The following is a 16,293-nucleotide window of genomic DNA, read 5'->3' on the forward strand; positions in this document are numbered from 1 at the left end:
AACAGCTTTAATTAGGGTTAAAGGCAGCGTTAGACAAGTATTTGGAGCGGGGGGATGGGGGACACACACACGACATTACAGAACATACAAGAGAGTGTGTGAATCCAGCCTGGGATGCCGAACCCTTATTAATCCCTACAATATGTTTGTTTATATAAAACATTCCATGATAGCAGAATAGATTGTTTGGATTGGATTGGAAAATTATAAAAATGAAGATGTGTAGAGGAATATTAGTAAACTAACAAGATTATAAGCAGTGTGTTTTATCTGTGTTGGTCCCAGGGCATGAGAGAGCCAAGGTGGGTGAAATAATATCTTTTATTGGACTAACTTCTGTTAGTGACAGAGACAAGGTTTTGAGCTTACACAGAGCTTTTTCAGGTCACCTTGTCTCTCTAAGATGATAAGTAATTATTTCAGTTGAACTGACTGATCTGTACAAAGCATTTGCAGTATTGTATGTTAAGAACACAGCATAGTACAGGGATCGGCAACCTTTGGCCCGCAGCCCGCCAGGGTAAGTACCCTGGCGGGCCAGGCCGGTTTGTTTACCTGCCACGTCCACAGGTTCGGCCAATCGCGGCTCCCACTGGCCTCAGTTCGCCGCTCCAGGCCAATGTGGCCAGCACATCTCTTGGCCCGCACCGCTTCCCGCAGCCCCCATTGGCCTGGGACGGCGAACTGTGGCCAGTGGGAGCTGCGATTGGCCGAACCTGCAGACGCGGCAGGTAAACAAACCGGCCCGGCCCGCCAGGGTGCTTATCCTGGCGTGCCGCATGCCAAAGGTTGCCGATCCCTGGCATATTACTTACAATCCATGGTAAAGGACACTTTAGAAAAACTTAAGAAAGATAGCTAGATAGATCTGAAAATAATAGATGATAGCAATTCTAACCACTATAATCATAGAATCATAGAATATTAGGGTTGGAAGAGACCTCAGGAGGTCATCTAGTCCAATCCCCTGCTCAAATCAGGACCAACACCAAGTAAATCATTCCAGCCAAGGCTTTGTCAAGCCGGGCCTTAAAAACCATTAAGGATGGAGATTCCACCACCTCCCTGGGTAACCCATTCCAGTGCTTCACCACCCTCCTGGTGAAATAGTGTTTCCTAATATCCAACCTAGACCTCCCCCAGTGCAACTTGAGACCATTGCTTCTTGTTCTGTCATCTGCCGCCACTGAGAACAGCCTAACTCCATCTTCTTCAGGTAATTGAAGGCTACTATCAAATCCCCCTTCACTCTTCTCTTCTGCAGACTAAATAAGCCCAGTTACCTCAGCCTCTCCTCATAAATCATGTGCCCCACCCCCCTAATCATTTTGGTTGCCCTCCGCTGGACTCTAATTTGTCCACATCCCTTCTGTAGTGGGGGGACCAAAACTGGATGCAATACTCCAGGTTTGGCCTCACCAGTGCCAAATAGAGGGGAATAATCACTTACCTCGATCTGCTGGCAAGGCTCCTACTAATACAGCCCAATATGCCGTTGGCCTTCTTGGCAACGAGGGCATACTGCTTACTCATATCCAGCTTCTTGTGCACTGTAATCCCCAGGTCCTTTTCTGCAGAACTTCTGCTTAGCCAGTCAGTCCCCAGCCTGTAGCGGTGCATGGGATTCTTCCTTCCTAAGTGCAGGACTCTGCACTAGGACTCTGCACTTGTCCTTGTTGAACCTCTTATAATAATCTTGCAAAACAAGTTCCATTATAATTTCCTTTTTTTCACACTCCTGTAACTTTCTGAAGTTTTGGGGTTGAAATTTTATGCTTGGCGGGATAGAGCAGTGGTTTGAGCATTGGCCTGCTAAAGCCGGGGTTGTGAGTTCAGTCCTTGAGGGGGCCATTTAGGAATCTGGGGCAAAAATCTGTTTGGGGATTGGTCCTGCTTTGAGCAGGGGGTTGGACTCAATGACCTTCTGAGGTCCCTTCCAACCCTGATATTCTATGATCTTTGGGGGAGTGATAGCTCAGTGGTTTGAGCATTGGCTTGCTAAACCCAGACTTGTTAGTTCAGTCCTTGAGGTGCCCATTTAGGGATCTGGGGCAAAAAAAAAAAAAAAAAATCTGTTAGGGACACTACTTGGTCCTGCTAGTGAAAGCCAGGACCGGCTCTGACTTTTTGGCCGCCCCAAGCAAAAAAAAAAAAAAAAATGGGGCGGCCGGAGCGGAACACACACACACACAAAAAAAAGCGGCCGTGCCGCCCTAGGATTGGGCAGAATGCCGCCTCGAACAATCTGCCGCCCCAAGCACCAGCTTGCTCAGCTGGTGCCTGGAGCTGGCCCTGGTGAAAGCAGGGGACTGGACTCAATGACCTTTCAAGGTCCCTTCCAGTTCTATGAGACAGGTATCTGCCCACAGAGGAATAGTTTGGGAAAATTTAGACAAAATCCCTTCAGCCATTTGAATCATGAGAGCATAAAAAAACATTTTCCATTTTAAAAATAAATAAAATAGAACCATCTTTCTTATCCCATGGGGCTTACTCAAAAATAGATGAACTTTTGGATTTGATGACTGATTAGGCTATAATGTACAGTGTGCTTTGCTACATTTGAAAAAAAAATACATAAAATTACAAATACTTGAAAATGCAAGACTCCAAATGCATAGAAGAACATTCTGTCAGTGCATATAGGTCTGACCAGCAACCACTGAAGTCAATAAGAGTGTGTTGTTATTTTTTACTTCAGTAGGCACTGGTCAGAGCCTAAGGTTACTGGTATAACTTCATTGGTTTTATTTACATTGATGAGAGATCAGAAACATGCCCTTAAAGATAGATGTGGTGCCCATGAATTGTAAGTGCAGCAAGCAATTTAGCTCTGTACTTTTTAGTAGCCACTCATACCATTCCCAAAGTTTGTTAATTGCAGAGGCTGAATAGATGCAGAAGGAGGTGGTGCTAGCAACTTGTGGAGGCTGCATTCCTCGGAAACTTTGGTCAATTTGTTTGAATGAAGCAACAAAGAAGTTGTGCTGGGAAACGTGGCAGACAATTAACGCAATCAGGAGTTGCGGCTTGTAAAATCTGCCAGCAAACTAGTTCTTCACTAAGGATTTGACAGGCCCCACAACACATGAGACCTCTGTAGCTCTATTCCTCTAAAGCTTAGAGATCCACAGGACCTGAACTTTTGAAAAACATCAGAGGACATATTTGAATGGAGGCTTCACTATAGCTATGGGTCAAGCATCTTACAAGTACTACTGACAAAGCCTGGAGATCTTGCAATCTTAATCAAATCAAATCCTTTAGGACTGTGCAGCCTGCTTTTCCAGTGCACCTAGCCCATAATGTTGGCTGGGGCAGAGGCAGGCCTGGGGAAGAGGCCCACTTCCCTGCTCCCATTGAGGTGATGGTCGTCCCTTAAGAGTCTCTGTGCATCCTCAAGCACAGAAGCTGTATTTTTCCCCTGGTCCTTGCACAGGGCTGGCACAGGAAAAGGCTCCATCCACCCTCCTACTCTTCCCCCCACGTACACACTCCCAATTACAATCTGCCCGCTAGTATCTTCTGGTCCTTCTAACCTCAGAAAATGTAAACTTCCATGTATTATGTATATTGTAAACAACATGGATGAACAAAATGGGCACTTTAACAGTGCAAGAGAAATCTTTCCTTTACAGAACTTGCTGATGTCTGAGTGCTTATTTTCCCCAGTCTCAATGTTGCATTCAATTTTTTTGTTGTTTTTTCATTTAATATGTGTTGTAATTTCAGACAGTTCAAATTCTTAACAGTGATTGCCTGGCAAGCAGCAATTCTCTAGTTCCCTTTACTTGCTTTAATTTCAGCTCCATCAGAAGTTGGCACACTTTCTCTGTAGGCATTTTTAGAGACATTTAATAATCATTCAAAGTACTTTGGTTTCATTTACTTCCATTGTCTAAATTATTTTCCTTTATGTGTTAGAGTTTAAGAAATTAAAGTAAAGTACTGAACACTGCAGAGTAATTTTTCTCCCCAGATAAAACGTTTAACTCTAGTGTAAGGTTAAATACAAAACACTATGCAAATACATAAGGCATAATCATTGGTTTCCTGATCATTTAAAATTGTTATCATCGACACTGTGTGCAGTCTGCTCAACCGAGTGCGATAATACAGTAGCTGTGTAAATTGAAAATAAATATACAATTGATGGCTCAGATTGGATTCTCTCTATTGACACTTCTAGAAATAAAAAAGAGGTAAATTTGACTTTCTGTCTTGTAGGTCCGCGAGGAGCCAGAGGTCCACCAGGCCCTGAGGGTTTACCAGGGTCTATGGGCCCACCAGGCACACCATCTGTCGCTCATGGCTTCCTTGTTACCAGACACAGCCAAGCCATTGAAGAACCAGAATGTCCATCTGGAACTAAACTGATGTACTATGGCTACTCCTTACTTTACGTACAAGGCAATGAAAGGGCACATGGTCAGGATTTGGGTAAGAAATAATAAAATAAATCAAATCAAATAAGGTGTTAGCATGCATTACTGATGAGTGTGTAATGCAGCTTAATTTCATTACAAACCAAACAAATATTTATCTTATTCGTAGGCTCATACTACACTATGTAGAGCACAGACTGAATAATAATCATACTTACTTATAGATATTATAGTGGTTTACCCTTTTCCAGCACTGCACAAACATGCACTGAGGAGCGTGACGGGACATACCCCCATCCCACTGGTAGAAAGGCTTAGGTGCACCTGCAGAACATGCTCCACCTGGAGAAGGAGAGCTTAAAAAGGTGAAACAAGCCACAGAAAAGGGGGGAAATTTGCTTGGTAGCAGGAATGCTGCTAGGGACTGCTAGTGAGCTCTAGTAGCAAGGGGAGCTCAGTCTGAGGCACTGGCCAGCCTTTCCTTCCCCCCGACTCCCCACACCTTCAGCTTTCGGCAGAGGAAGATTGACATTACAAGCTTATTACCGACAAGGGCCCTGAAGGGCTGCTTCCCATCAGTGACCTGTGGCAGGACCTGGAAAGCACCTCCAGGGACTATAGAGACAAGTGAACTGTAGTTGGACTCTGAAATGACCCCGGCAGTGAGCTGAACACGTGCTGGGTATAGTGAGATTGCCCACAAGTGGGGCTCCCATAGGCAGGGCTTAAATTCAGCCAGAGCTGTCCAGAGCAGAGCTCCGGTAAATATTTTCAACCTCCCTGGAATTTTTATAGCAAGTTGGGGGTGGAGGGGCCTGGGGGCCCCAGAAAAATACTCCAAGAGAATTTAAGCCCTGCCCATAGGGGACCTAGGGGCAAGAGACTCAATGAAACTACAGCGAGCCCAGGGTATGGGTCAGCCGACTACAAGGAGACAATGACTTCTTTGATCAGAGAACCTCAGGCATTCAAGGCATTGCACATGTATAATATATTTGATTGCTAGTTTGGGTAATTACTAGCTAGTAATCAAGAATATCATCTTTGTTTAATGTAAATATACTGGTGTTACTGAAAAGCCCTTAAGTTTTGCATTCCCTGACTTTTTATATTTAAGTTTGTGATCTTATTGTTGCTTTAATGTATCTTTTGGCATCTGATAAACAAATATACAATTCTAGAAGCAACCATTATATAAACTTGACTACCCTGGAGCTGAGGGGAAAAAATTATTTTAAAGTCTGATTGTGGTCTGCCATTGGGATTTATACAGGAGCAAAACAAGCTAGCCCTCTCCTCTCAGACTGATATCAGAATCTCCCTTATGCTCTCACCATCCTGCTGGAGCGAGCCGGGAAGTGAGTTTCAGAGTCAGGGTTGCCATGTTAGCACTTTAAACATTGTGCACTGTCATCAAAATTGCACTGATTAAAATATGCCGTTGCCAAATATTCACTCGAACAGAGTTTTACACATTAACCTTTTTATTACACTTTCAGGCACAGCAGGGAGCTGTCTTCGTAAATTTAGCACTATGCCATTCTTGTTCTGCAACATCAATAATGTATGCAACTTTGCATCAAGGAATGACTATTCCTACTGGCTGTCTACTCCTGAACCCATGCCAATGAGTATGGCACCTATCACTGGTGACAATATCAGGCCATTCATCAGTAGGTGAGTATTGCTCTTGCTGCATTGGTTATGAATATGCAGAAGACCTATTAAAAATAGAGCTGGTCAAAAAATTTTCATCAAACTTTTTTCATATCACTCAGACTATCCTGATTTTATTTTCGATTAAATGATTGAAATTTTTCCATATTGATTTGAATTAAAATGAAAATATTTTGAGTCTCCACACCTTTTCCACTGGAAAAAGTGAAGAGATCTCAAGCCAAAAAATGGTTATTTGGATTCATATGAAACACAAATATTTATTTTGAATAAATTCACTGAAAAAATACAACAGGAAATTTTGAATTAAACAGAAATTTTTATTTTTATTCAAAATTCCAAGGGGAAAAATAATTTCTGTTTTTATACTCAGCTCTAATTAGAAGCACTTTGTGGCTCAATATCTTTTGAAAATATATCAATGTCAGTTTTAACTGTCATGCAATATGCTGCATTGTTTTGGACATTGCTTTGGTGCTTGAATACAACTAGAGTTAGTTTAAAGCAAACAATATTACAAAGGAACCCGGTGTAGTACTGTAAAGCAATCATTTACTATTTGTAGAACTGACTCCTCAGCTGGTGTAAACTGATGTAGTTGCATTGAGCTCATTTGAGCTACACCAGTTTATATCAGCTGTGGATTTGGTCCTATTTTTTTTTTTTAATTTACTAGCATAAACTGTGCCCTGATGTAACATGCACAAGGCTTAAGGCAGAAGAGATCACATGAACTTAGTGGGCTGCACCACTCTGATTTAATTAGGATCTGACAAAGGAGCTCCAACATCTTACTAAATTGATAATCATGACACGCAGGGGTCAGGCAGGGCCTTTATAGGCCGTCCTGATCCTAGAGCAGGGGTAGGCAACCAGCACGCGAGCTGATTTTCAGTGGCACTCACACTGCCCGGGCCCTGGCCACCGGTCCGGGGGGCTCTGCATTTTAATTTAATTTTAAATGAAGCTTCTTAAACATTTTAAAAACCTTATTTACTTTACATACAACAATAGTTTAGTTATACATTATAGACTTACAGAAAGAGACCTTCTAAAAACGTTAACATGTATTACTGGCACGGGAAACCTTAAATTAGAGTGAATAAATGAAGACTCAGCACAGCACTTCTGAAAGGTTGCCGACCCCTGTCCTAGAGTGTGAGGTTATGCCTATGCAGCAGCTGGGAGGATGCTTCCCAGCTTGGATAGACAGACACATGCTAGCTCTGCTCAAGCTAGCCTGCTAAAAATAGCAGTGTGGCTACAATGTCATGGGCAGCGGCTCGGGCTAGCTGCCCAACTCCATACCCAGGAGGTTAGGTGGGATTTAACTCAGGCAACTAGTTCAACCAACCACTTATGCTACTGCATCCATACAGCAGTTTTTAGTATGCTAGCTCAAACAGCGCTAGCATCCGCATTGGGAAACATCCTCCCAGCTGCTGTGTAGACACCCTAACAACTCCTGTGCTCTCTCCCTATCATGGAGATGAGTGGGAGTGGAAATTGCTCTGGTGGGCTTTCCGAGGGTGGGAGCATGACACATTTGTCTATGTATATTAGCTATCCAGACAATTCTAAGGTAACATCCCCCATCGTAGGTATCCAGTGTATCAGAGTACGTAATATGGCGGTTTGTTTCTCATATAACATGAACAAGCTAAGGGCCAATTTTTAAAAAGGATTCATAAGAATGAAATATCACTCCTTCTGCATGGCAACACAACTTTGTGTGTCCCCAGACTTGGAGTTTTATGTGTAAATTGTGTAGTTGGACCCAACTTATGCAAATATTACTTCTGTACTTAATTCCCAGTTTTTTGACACCCAAAATGCCTCAAAATTTGATTGTACAGATTTTGGCCAAGATTAAAAAAAAAAGAGTAGAGATTTGGGGTGTCTGCCTTTTTTTGTGCCCTACTGGAGATGCCTAAAAAGGATCTAATTTTCAGAAAATGGTGAGTGCCCACCTTCTGAAAACTAAGCCCCATTAACTTGTTCATGTCGGGTACCCAAAATCCCTTGAGTCACTCTTGAAAATCTTGAACAAAGAGACCGCTGTTGAAATTTGCCCTTAAACTGCCCACTATCCTATGCATACAGAGTACTTGTGGTGCTTTATATATATTTGTAGATCTTGCAGCTTTCCCTTGAACCCTGGATTCTAAAAGAATCTACTGTGCCAAGAGTTGCCATGGAAAGGTGGTGTAGAGTGAAATTATTTTAATATGTTCTTTTGTATCTGTGCATGCCACTGTAATCTCAAAGCAGAAGGCTATCTTCATAGTCTGACAGTTTCTTTTATTATTTGAGACTGTTAAACCATCATCATCCTGCATCGAAAAATTGAAAAGATGTAAAAGTGTCACTTGCCTGCCCTGGTTCAAGAGACTTCCTTTGTCCCAAAGTCATTCATTGATGCACCAGAAATCTCTTGAAGCAAAGCTAGTACCAGGCGCCTTTTACATTCTATTTTTTCCTCTTTCATTGCTGTGCTTCTTAAAATAACCATGTAGTTTTTGTGCTGGAGTTCTAGGCAGTGTGCGAATCCTTTTATGTCAAATGTAGATGCCTTCACTCTGAATTTCTTTGCTTTTGTGGATTTAACAGAACCCAGGTTATTCCTGCTTGTTATACTTAATTTCTCTGTTGCTCTGATAATGCAATACAAAGCTGTTCATCTTAGGTATCTGGTTTGAACCAAAAGGGCCAGTGCTAATTAAAAGTGGCTATTTTTTAGGGCTATGCTGCAAGCAAGGAATTAGTGGTCCCAGTCAAATTCCTAATTAGCAGGACCCCATATGATTATCATTTGCATCATAACTGGCATTTATTAGTACTTTGTTTGGCAGTCTTAGCAAAGAGAGAGACACACCCACCAAGGAATTACTGAGCCTCCTGCTTATTTTGGGAGCCAGCAGGTCAGAAGTAGAATCTACATACCTGAACTAAAAGCATCTTTGTTTGTAAACCTCTCAGAATGTTGGTTTCTCAAGCCCAGTGTTCCAGTTGGTTGGCTAAGTTGTCCTTTATTCAGAGATAAGGACCCCAGACATAAACAAAAGTCACCTTTAAAGGGAATACATATGGAACCCTCCTCTGTACATGTTTCACTGGCCTTCCCAAGAAGTCTTCAGTTCCTCAAAGAAGTGCTGGTGTTCTCTCCAGAAGTCATATAAGTCTACAGCTAAAGCAATGTGTTGCTCCTATTTGCTCCTGGTCTCACCAGACCTTCTTCTAGTTCTTTAGCCATTTTCCCTTCAGTGTTAATAACATTGCACATATGCTGGCTGTTGAAATTTAAAATTTAAAAGAGAAAAAAGGGTAAATGTATTGAACTATTCAGTTTATAATAATAAGGCCCTTCCTTTCCTTTATCCAGTGAAGACTGGTAGGATTAGTGACTCCAATGCTTAACTGGTTGGTCTTGTAAATTCTGAACTTGCTGTGCACATAACTCCCGAAAAGAGGAAATAAATTTTACTATTCCAAGTACATTGAGTTCCTTGCTGTCATGTTCTTTATAGATGCTCTGTGTGTGAGGCTCCTGCCATGGTAATTGCAGTTCACAGCCAAACAGTTCAAATACCATTGTGCCCTGAAGGCTGGATGTCGCTTTGGATTGGTTACTCCTTTGTAATGGTAAGTGCACCAGGATGTCACCTGGATCAGAAAAATAATTTATGCTGGTGTTTGATGTATTCCTGCCTTTAGAAAGGTACTGTCTGTCTGTGCCGTTGCAGGGAAACAAGGGTCAGAGGACAAGGTCTCTGCTCTTTTGGTGACTTTAGAAACGTGTTGGCTATTTAGTTAATGTGAGAGAATAATTTAGTAACAATTCACTCTCTAGTTTCTAGCAAAGTAATTCCTCTCACAAAACACACTGTCATTCCCTTGTTTACAGCTTCAGCACAAATGCCTAGGACTAAATGAACATAGAAATTAACAGACCTTCCTATTGTCCCTCCAGTTCAGGGTTGCAGCACCTTCACAGAGCAATATAGAGCCACTGCCTCTGCTCTTCCTGATCTCTCCATGAATAGGACCTCTGTCTAATTGAATTTTTGGTCTTTTGAGCAGTCTCTGGTGTGCTTCAGTACCAAACTTTATCTGACACAGTCTCTGGTAATGCAAGGCAATTCAGTTCTGTGGGCCCTAACACCAGTGGATTCCAAGATACTCTCCCTGATTGCCTTCACCACCATGCTCCTCCCAGGGCCCAAGATACCCTGTCCCTGGGACCCATTCCTCCCATTTTTCCCAGACTCCCATTGCTCCCAACTGGCCACCCAATATCCCAAAGCGGGAGGAAAGAGCAGCAGCAGGTTCTCCACCACATTACTGAAAAGAGGGGAGGAAATGCATATGGCAAAGTATTGGTTTAAAAGAGTTTCAACCTACTGTCACTAAGGGCTTGTCTACATTACCTGCTGGATCGACGGGTAGCGATCGATCCAGCGGGGGTCGATTTATCGTGTCTAGTCTAGACACGATAAACCGACTACCGAGCGCTCGCCCGTCGACTCCGGTACTCCATCAGGGCAAGAGGTGCAGGCGGAGTTGATGGGAGAGCGTCAGACGTTGACTTACCGCAGTGAAGATACCGCAGTAAGTAGATCTAAGTATGTCGATTTCAGCTCCGTTATTCACGTAGCTGAAGTTGTGTAACTTAGATCGATCCCCGCCCCCCTCCAGTGTAGACCAGATCTAAAGAGTTAGATATTTCTAATCTGGTTGATTTACTTGTATTTTCCCAGCATACCAGCGCTGGTGCTGAGGGTTCCGGACAAGCTCTGGCATCTCCAGGTTCCTGTCTAGAGGAGTTCCGCAGTGCTCCCTTCATAGAATGCCATGGTCGTGGAACTTGTAACTATTATGCAAATGCTTACAGCTTTTGGCTTGCCACTATAGAGAGAAATGAGATGTTCAAGTAAGTTATAATTGATTTTTCTTTCTAAAATCCATATTCACGGCTCACTATACATCTGTAAAAGCAACAGTGTGAAACTTACTTTAAAGTAACACTAGGATTGTTCTAGATTAAGCTTAAAAGATGAATAGCTATTGGTAGTCTGTTTGGATTAAGATATACCAAATGAAACCTATTTACAGTATTCCTTTTAGGATGACCTAAGAGTGTTTGTACCTCCACCACACCTGTGTTTCACTTGTGTGATTTCAGTCGTAATTGGGATACACTGACATCTTGATAGAAATTATCCCAGAGCATAATCTCATCCCTAGTGGATATTAGCTCATAATAGAAGCACTGCAAACTAGCACAGCTGTTGACATCTCCTCGGAAAGGGTATGTGTGCATTGCCAATAAAAACCTGTGACTTGCCTGTGCCAGCTGACTTGGACTCACAGGGCTTGGGCTAATAGGGTATTTAATGGTGGTGTAGACGTTCAGGCTCGGGCTGGAGCCCAGGCTCTAGGATACTGTGAGATGAGAGGGTCCCAGAGTTTGGGCTGCAGCCCCAAGCCCAAACATCTACACCATAGTTAAACAGACTCTTAGCCTGAGCCCTGTGAGCCCGAGTCAGCTGGCATGGGCCAGCCATGGGTGTCTAATTGCAGGGTATGCATACTCAGAGAGGCAGAGAACTGAATGAGCTTGAACAATTATTTATCATTCACCCATGAGCTTCACCCTGTGCAGATGGGCCTATGCACAACTTCTGTACTGTTTAGGCTCTAAATTGAGGAATTAAGTGATGCAAAGCCTTGTGCTAGCCGCTACCCAAGAATAAATATCGCTCTTTAGTACAAGGAAGGCTACTCAGAGAAAAAGAGAGAAGAATGAGCATCATAGTTACTTTATTCCTTACGTCCCTCACAAGGAGAGAACTGTAAAGCTTGGCATCCCTTTCTCTTTAGGAACACCACAGAAACAGTCCTAGTTTGTACATCATACATCCTTGGGTAGGGGACCAATCCTGCAACCTTACCTCATGTGAATTTGAATTGCAGGCTTGAGGTCCGGATTATTAAAGGCACATAGTCAATAAAAAAAATCACACTTCTGTCGGAAAATATTTTACCCACTTTTGTTTTTAATAATTTCTTATAACTAAAGAGTTTAGAGAGACAGATCTTTTTCAGTTTGTTTTGTTTATTTTGACAACACTTCGTATAGAGTCATTCCCCCCTGCCAAGTTAACAATAAACTTGCAAACTGATATTTTTGTATTAGCAGTTATTGATGGTTGTCCATTTTTTTTATAGGAAACCTACTCCTTCAACTCTGAAAGCAGGGGACTTGCGCTCAAACGTTAGCCGTTGTCAAGTCTGTATGAGAAGAACATAATGACGTTTGAATTTCAACTAATGTCACAATATGGTGCTATTTGTTTAACTGCAATGAAGCTTAGATGTATATCATATGTACCTCATTGTTGTCCAATATGAAAACAGTAAAGTGCCTTATAGGAACTTGCATAACTAACACACACTGCTTTACTGGCTCTGTACTTGCTGAAGAAGAAAAGAGACAACAAAGATAAGCTTCAAATACCAAATGGCACTTTTGGTAAAAGAAATGTTTATGTAAATGCAATGCACTGACAGTATAAAAAAGCCAGAGTTCATGCAGAAAAATTCAAAGGTGCTAGGAAGTACGTTGTTGTGCCTTACTTTTGACTCCCCTTTCTTGTATTATATATTTAGATTCATTTCTCCTACCCAGATACGTATGCTATTACCATTGTCTAGCTATCTCAAAATTCCAGACTCTTAGGTATGTACTTATTGTTCCTGTACAAAGTAATACTAATATAAAGAAGAGTTTTGTGATTACAGATTATGTATCCATATTTTCAAAACATAGGGTGCCATCTAGCTTGCTTTTCTATTTGTAGTGCTTACTTCCACCCTAGTCCTATTGGTTTCAGTGGAACTATGCTCCAAAGGAAGGGTTTGCCAAACTAGTTTCACAAATGGGCAATTAAGTGTTTCTGCTATGTTTGGTACTATGCAGCTTCTTCATGCAGTGGAACAAATTTTCCTGTGGAATAAAGAATGGTCCAATTGTGGTTAGGAAAAAAAAATATATATATATATTAGTAATTTATATAGGTATCAACAATTACGCAAATCAAGCTTTGAGTTTGCTACAATTTCAAAAAGAAGCTTACATAATTTTTCCTCTTTTTCAATACAGTGTCATAAATTAGATGTTAAATGCAAAATAGTTAATGTGAAAAATCTGTTTTCTTTCGCTCATTTCAATACCTAACTGTAAATTGCAGAGAATGAACCCAGGTTAATGACTATTTGTGTTTATTATAGTAAAACGTGCTTTGAGCTTACAGTGTTTATTCTGTATTTAATATTTTCAGGGTTTTAAAAACTAATCACACACTGAATGACTTGATTTTCAAATTTAAAAGGCCTTAATTTTGTTAATATTCCCCCAAAAAAGTTTTTTGAAGTGTTCAAAGAAATAGTTCTATTGGATCTCTATGCAAATATTCTGATGTTTGAGCACAGCTGTGTCTAAAACTATTTTATAGACTATAACCATGCAAATACCAAAATATTTTTGAGAATGCCAAGGCCTTTTATGTAATTTCTTAAATGTGTATTTCTTAAAAAAATCAAATTTGTAATAAAACTATTTGTGTAAAAACTTTTTTTTACTAATTTGTTACTCCTGTTTACCCAGCAACAATAAATTATTTCTTAATAAGCCACTAATAAATGCACAAGCTTGATGCAACCCTAGATCGCTTTTGTTCTGCACATCTTGCAACCATAAAATATTTTTGACAGGAGGAAATAAGGAGACAGCTCTGACACCTTACAATAACTAGTAATGGAAGGCAAAACATGGTTGACACGTTATCGACACAGGTCTTATGTTGAGATGTTTGGGGGGGTTTTCAAATTAAAAATCTCACTTGAATGAAATCAGAGGTCAAAAAGCTAGCTGTATGCATTTCTCACTCTTCCCTTGACTCTTTTGTGCATGTAGTGGGGCAGAATGGCCTCCCTCCAAACTGGAGAGCGAGGGACCACTACAGTCCTCCTGGTGGGCAGAGCTGAATCTGCCCTGACCCAGCACTGGAAGTCCTGGGGTGGGACAGGAAGTATAAAAGGAGAGCCCTGAAGCTCAACTGGGGGTGGACCACCAGAAGGAGCAGAGATCTTTGCAGGAACCCAGGCTAGCCCCTGAGTGGAGCTGTGCCCTGTGGTCGGAGATGGACTAGTATCGCAAGGAGCTTCCAGGACCGCTGTCAGACGAGTACTCTGTCTCCTCAGGGACTTGGCCACCGGCAGTCCCTACAGCTCCTCGGAGGACCTTTTGACCATGGAGCCCTACACCCTGACTGTGGTGGAAAACAACCCAGGTGACCCAGATTTTATTCTGGTTCTGCTGCTGACTGAGTCAGCGTGTTTCGGGAGGATCGCCGCCAACCCAGTGGCAGACCCATCTGCCACTGTTAGGGGCCTGGGCTGGGACCCGATACAGAAGGGTGGGCCTGGATCCCCTTAACCCCCTGCCACTGACCCCACCCCTGGGGTGGTGGCCAAACTCCCTCTTTTTGGCCAGAAGATATGAGCTGTGTTGTGGAGCCATAGACTGTATGTGCTCTACCCTGCCCAGAAGGCCAGAACTCCCTTATAGACTGTTAGTTACTGTCCGCCCCAGCCAGGCGGCTGCAGTGTAAAGACTGTTTGTGGCTCTGCCCTACCCAGAGGACCGGAGTTTCCTCTATAGATGGTTACTTGCTGTCTGTCTGTAGTGAGGTGGAGTGGCCTCTATCCCCACTCAATAGCGAGGGACCACTACAGTGCACCAAAGAGGACCAAAATCTATAAGATAAAATCCAAAATGTACCAGCTAGTGTTTTGCTTATGAGCGGGCAGCCTGAATCTCAGATCTGGTTACCTGACAAGAAAATGTGATGGTTGCTCCATGTTTTACTAAACAAAAGTAAATAATTTGTTAAAATTTCAGTTTTGTTTTATATTTTTGCCCCTTCCTCATGGAGAGGAGGCTGCTGCTCTGTATTCACTTGCACTTAAAATCTTGAGTGCTTTGAGTGTGTCTGAATTGAAATGGGCTACATGCTTCCATGGTGATTCTGTGCCCATGGAAGTCAATGGGAGTTTTGCCAGGGTCTCACTTTCCTTATAAATGCCATCAAACAGTACACGGGCCTTATACTACCTTGTAGAGAAAGCATGTGTGTAATTAGTCAGCTGTAGTCCTTCCCCAAGTGATGTATGGTGCACAACTAGCTGAGTAGAATGAGAGGAGAATAAGAATATAGCAAGGCAACAGTTTGTGTGGGTAAATTATCCATATATTCTTCCTGGTAGTGGTGTCTGGAAGGAAACCAAAGCAGAAATTCAGCTTGCCCTTTTCAGACTCAGGCCACACATGCTGGTGTGGCAGGTTTTTTATTTACATTCAACACCTTACCTGGTAGGCAGATCGGAATTAAATTTTGCCTGCAGTTGGTTGACCCAAACTGTCAGACAATTGGATTTTCTAGGGCTTGCATGTGAGTTTAAGCCTAGTCTGAGAAAACATCTTTTGGCTGGTGAAGGACTGAAGGGTTCACACTAACCTCTTTCTTTTCTGAATAAAAAACAATTTGACAGCAAGGCCTGCTTAAGCTTTGAAAGACTGGTTAGATAGTATTTAGAAGTCTTAATTATTTACTAATGATTACTTATTTAGTAATCATTATCTACTAAAATGCTCTAAAAAAATGTCCTGCCCCAAATGCCCTTTGTACCAATGTCAATATGTACAGGTATAAGTGGGTGAAAGTCAAAAATAATGTCTGAGCACTTGCTTTTGATGACCTAGATGAAGCTGAATAGCTGCCCATGCACTAAGGTAGAAAAGTGAAATTTTCATAGCAACCCGCTCTTATATTACAAAAGTATATAATCAGTAGTCATGTATTTAAACACTCAGGGCCAGCGTTGTTGCTTCAGTGTGGCTGATTATATGAACAGGAACTCTGAATAGATCATTTGTTAAAATAAAGTTATCTTGTATACACCCAGATTACACGATATAATTTTCCCAATAAAAATTCAATTCATTGTGTAAGCCTGACTTGTATGCAGTACTTGAAGAAAACCCTTCATGCCCCCAATACGCTTCTAAAACTGCAGATGGTGCCCTTGTTCTCTTTATACAATACACGTTTATCTTCAGATTGTACATATCTAACAAATGCTCCTTTCCTGCTCGTCTCTCTAATTTCCT

The 16,293-nt window shown here is 41.9% G+C and overlaps 1 protein-coding gene across 1 annotated transcript in view; it reads left to right on the forward strand.

The window, feature by feature from the left end:
• COL4A1 (collagen type IV alpha 1 chain) overlaps positions 1-12,372 on the forward strand; it is a 106,741-nt gene extending 94,369 nt beyond the window's left edge. The window contains exons 47-51 of the mRNA XM_065423596.1: positions 4,228-4,440; positions 5,885-6,062; positions 9,590-9,704; positions 10,820-10,992; positions 12,291-12,372. Coding sequence (XP_065279668.1) covers positions 4,228-4,440; positions 5,885-6,062; positions 9,590-9,704; positions 10,820-10,992; positions 12,291-12,372 — 761 coding nt within the window. The remainder of the gene's footprint in view (positions 1-4,227; positions 4,441-5,884; positions 6,063-9,589; positions 9,705-10,819; positions 10,993-12,290) is intronic.
• The last annotated feature ends 3,921 nt before the right edge of the window (positions 12,373-16,293 follow it).

The sequence above is a fragment of the Emys orbicularis genome, chromosome 1 (genome assembly GCF_028017835.1).
Source record: "Emys orbicularis isolate rEmyOrb1 chromosome 1, rEmyOrb1.hap1, whole genome shotgun sequence".
Lineage (NCBI taxonomy): Eukaryota > Metazoa > Chordata > Testudines > Emydidae > Emys > Emys orbicularis.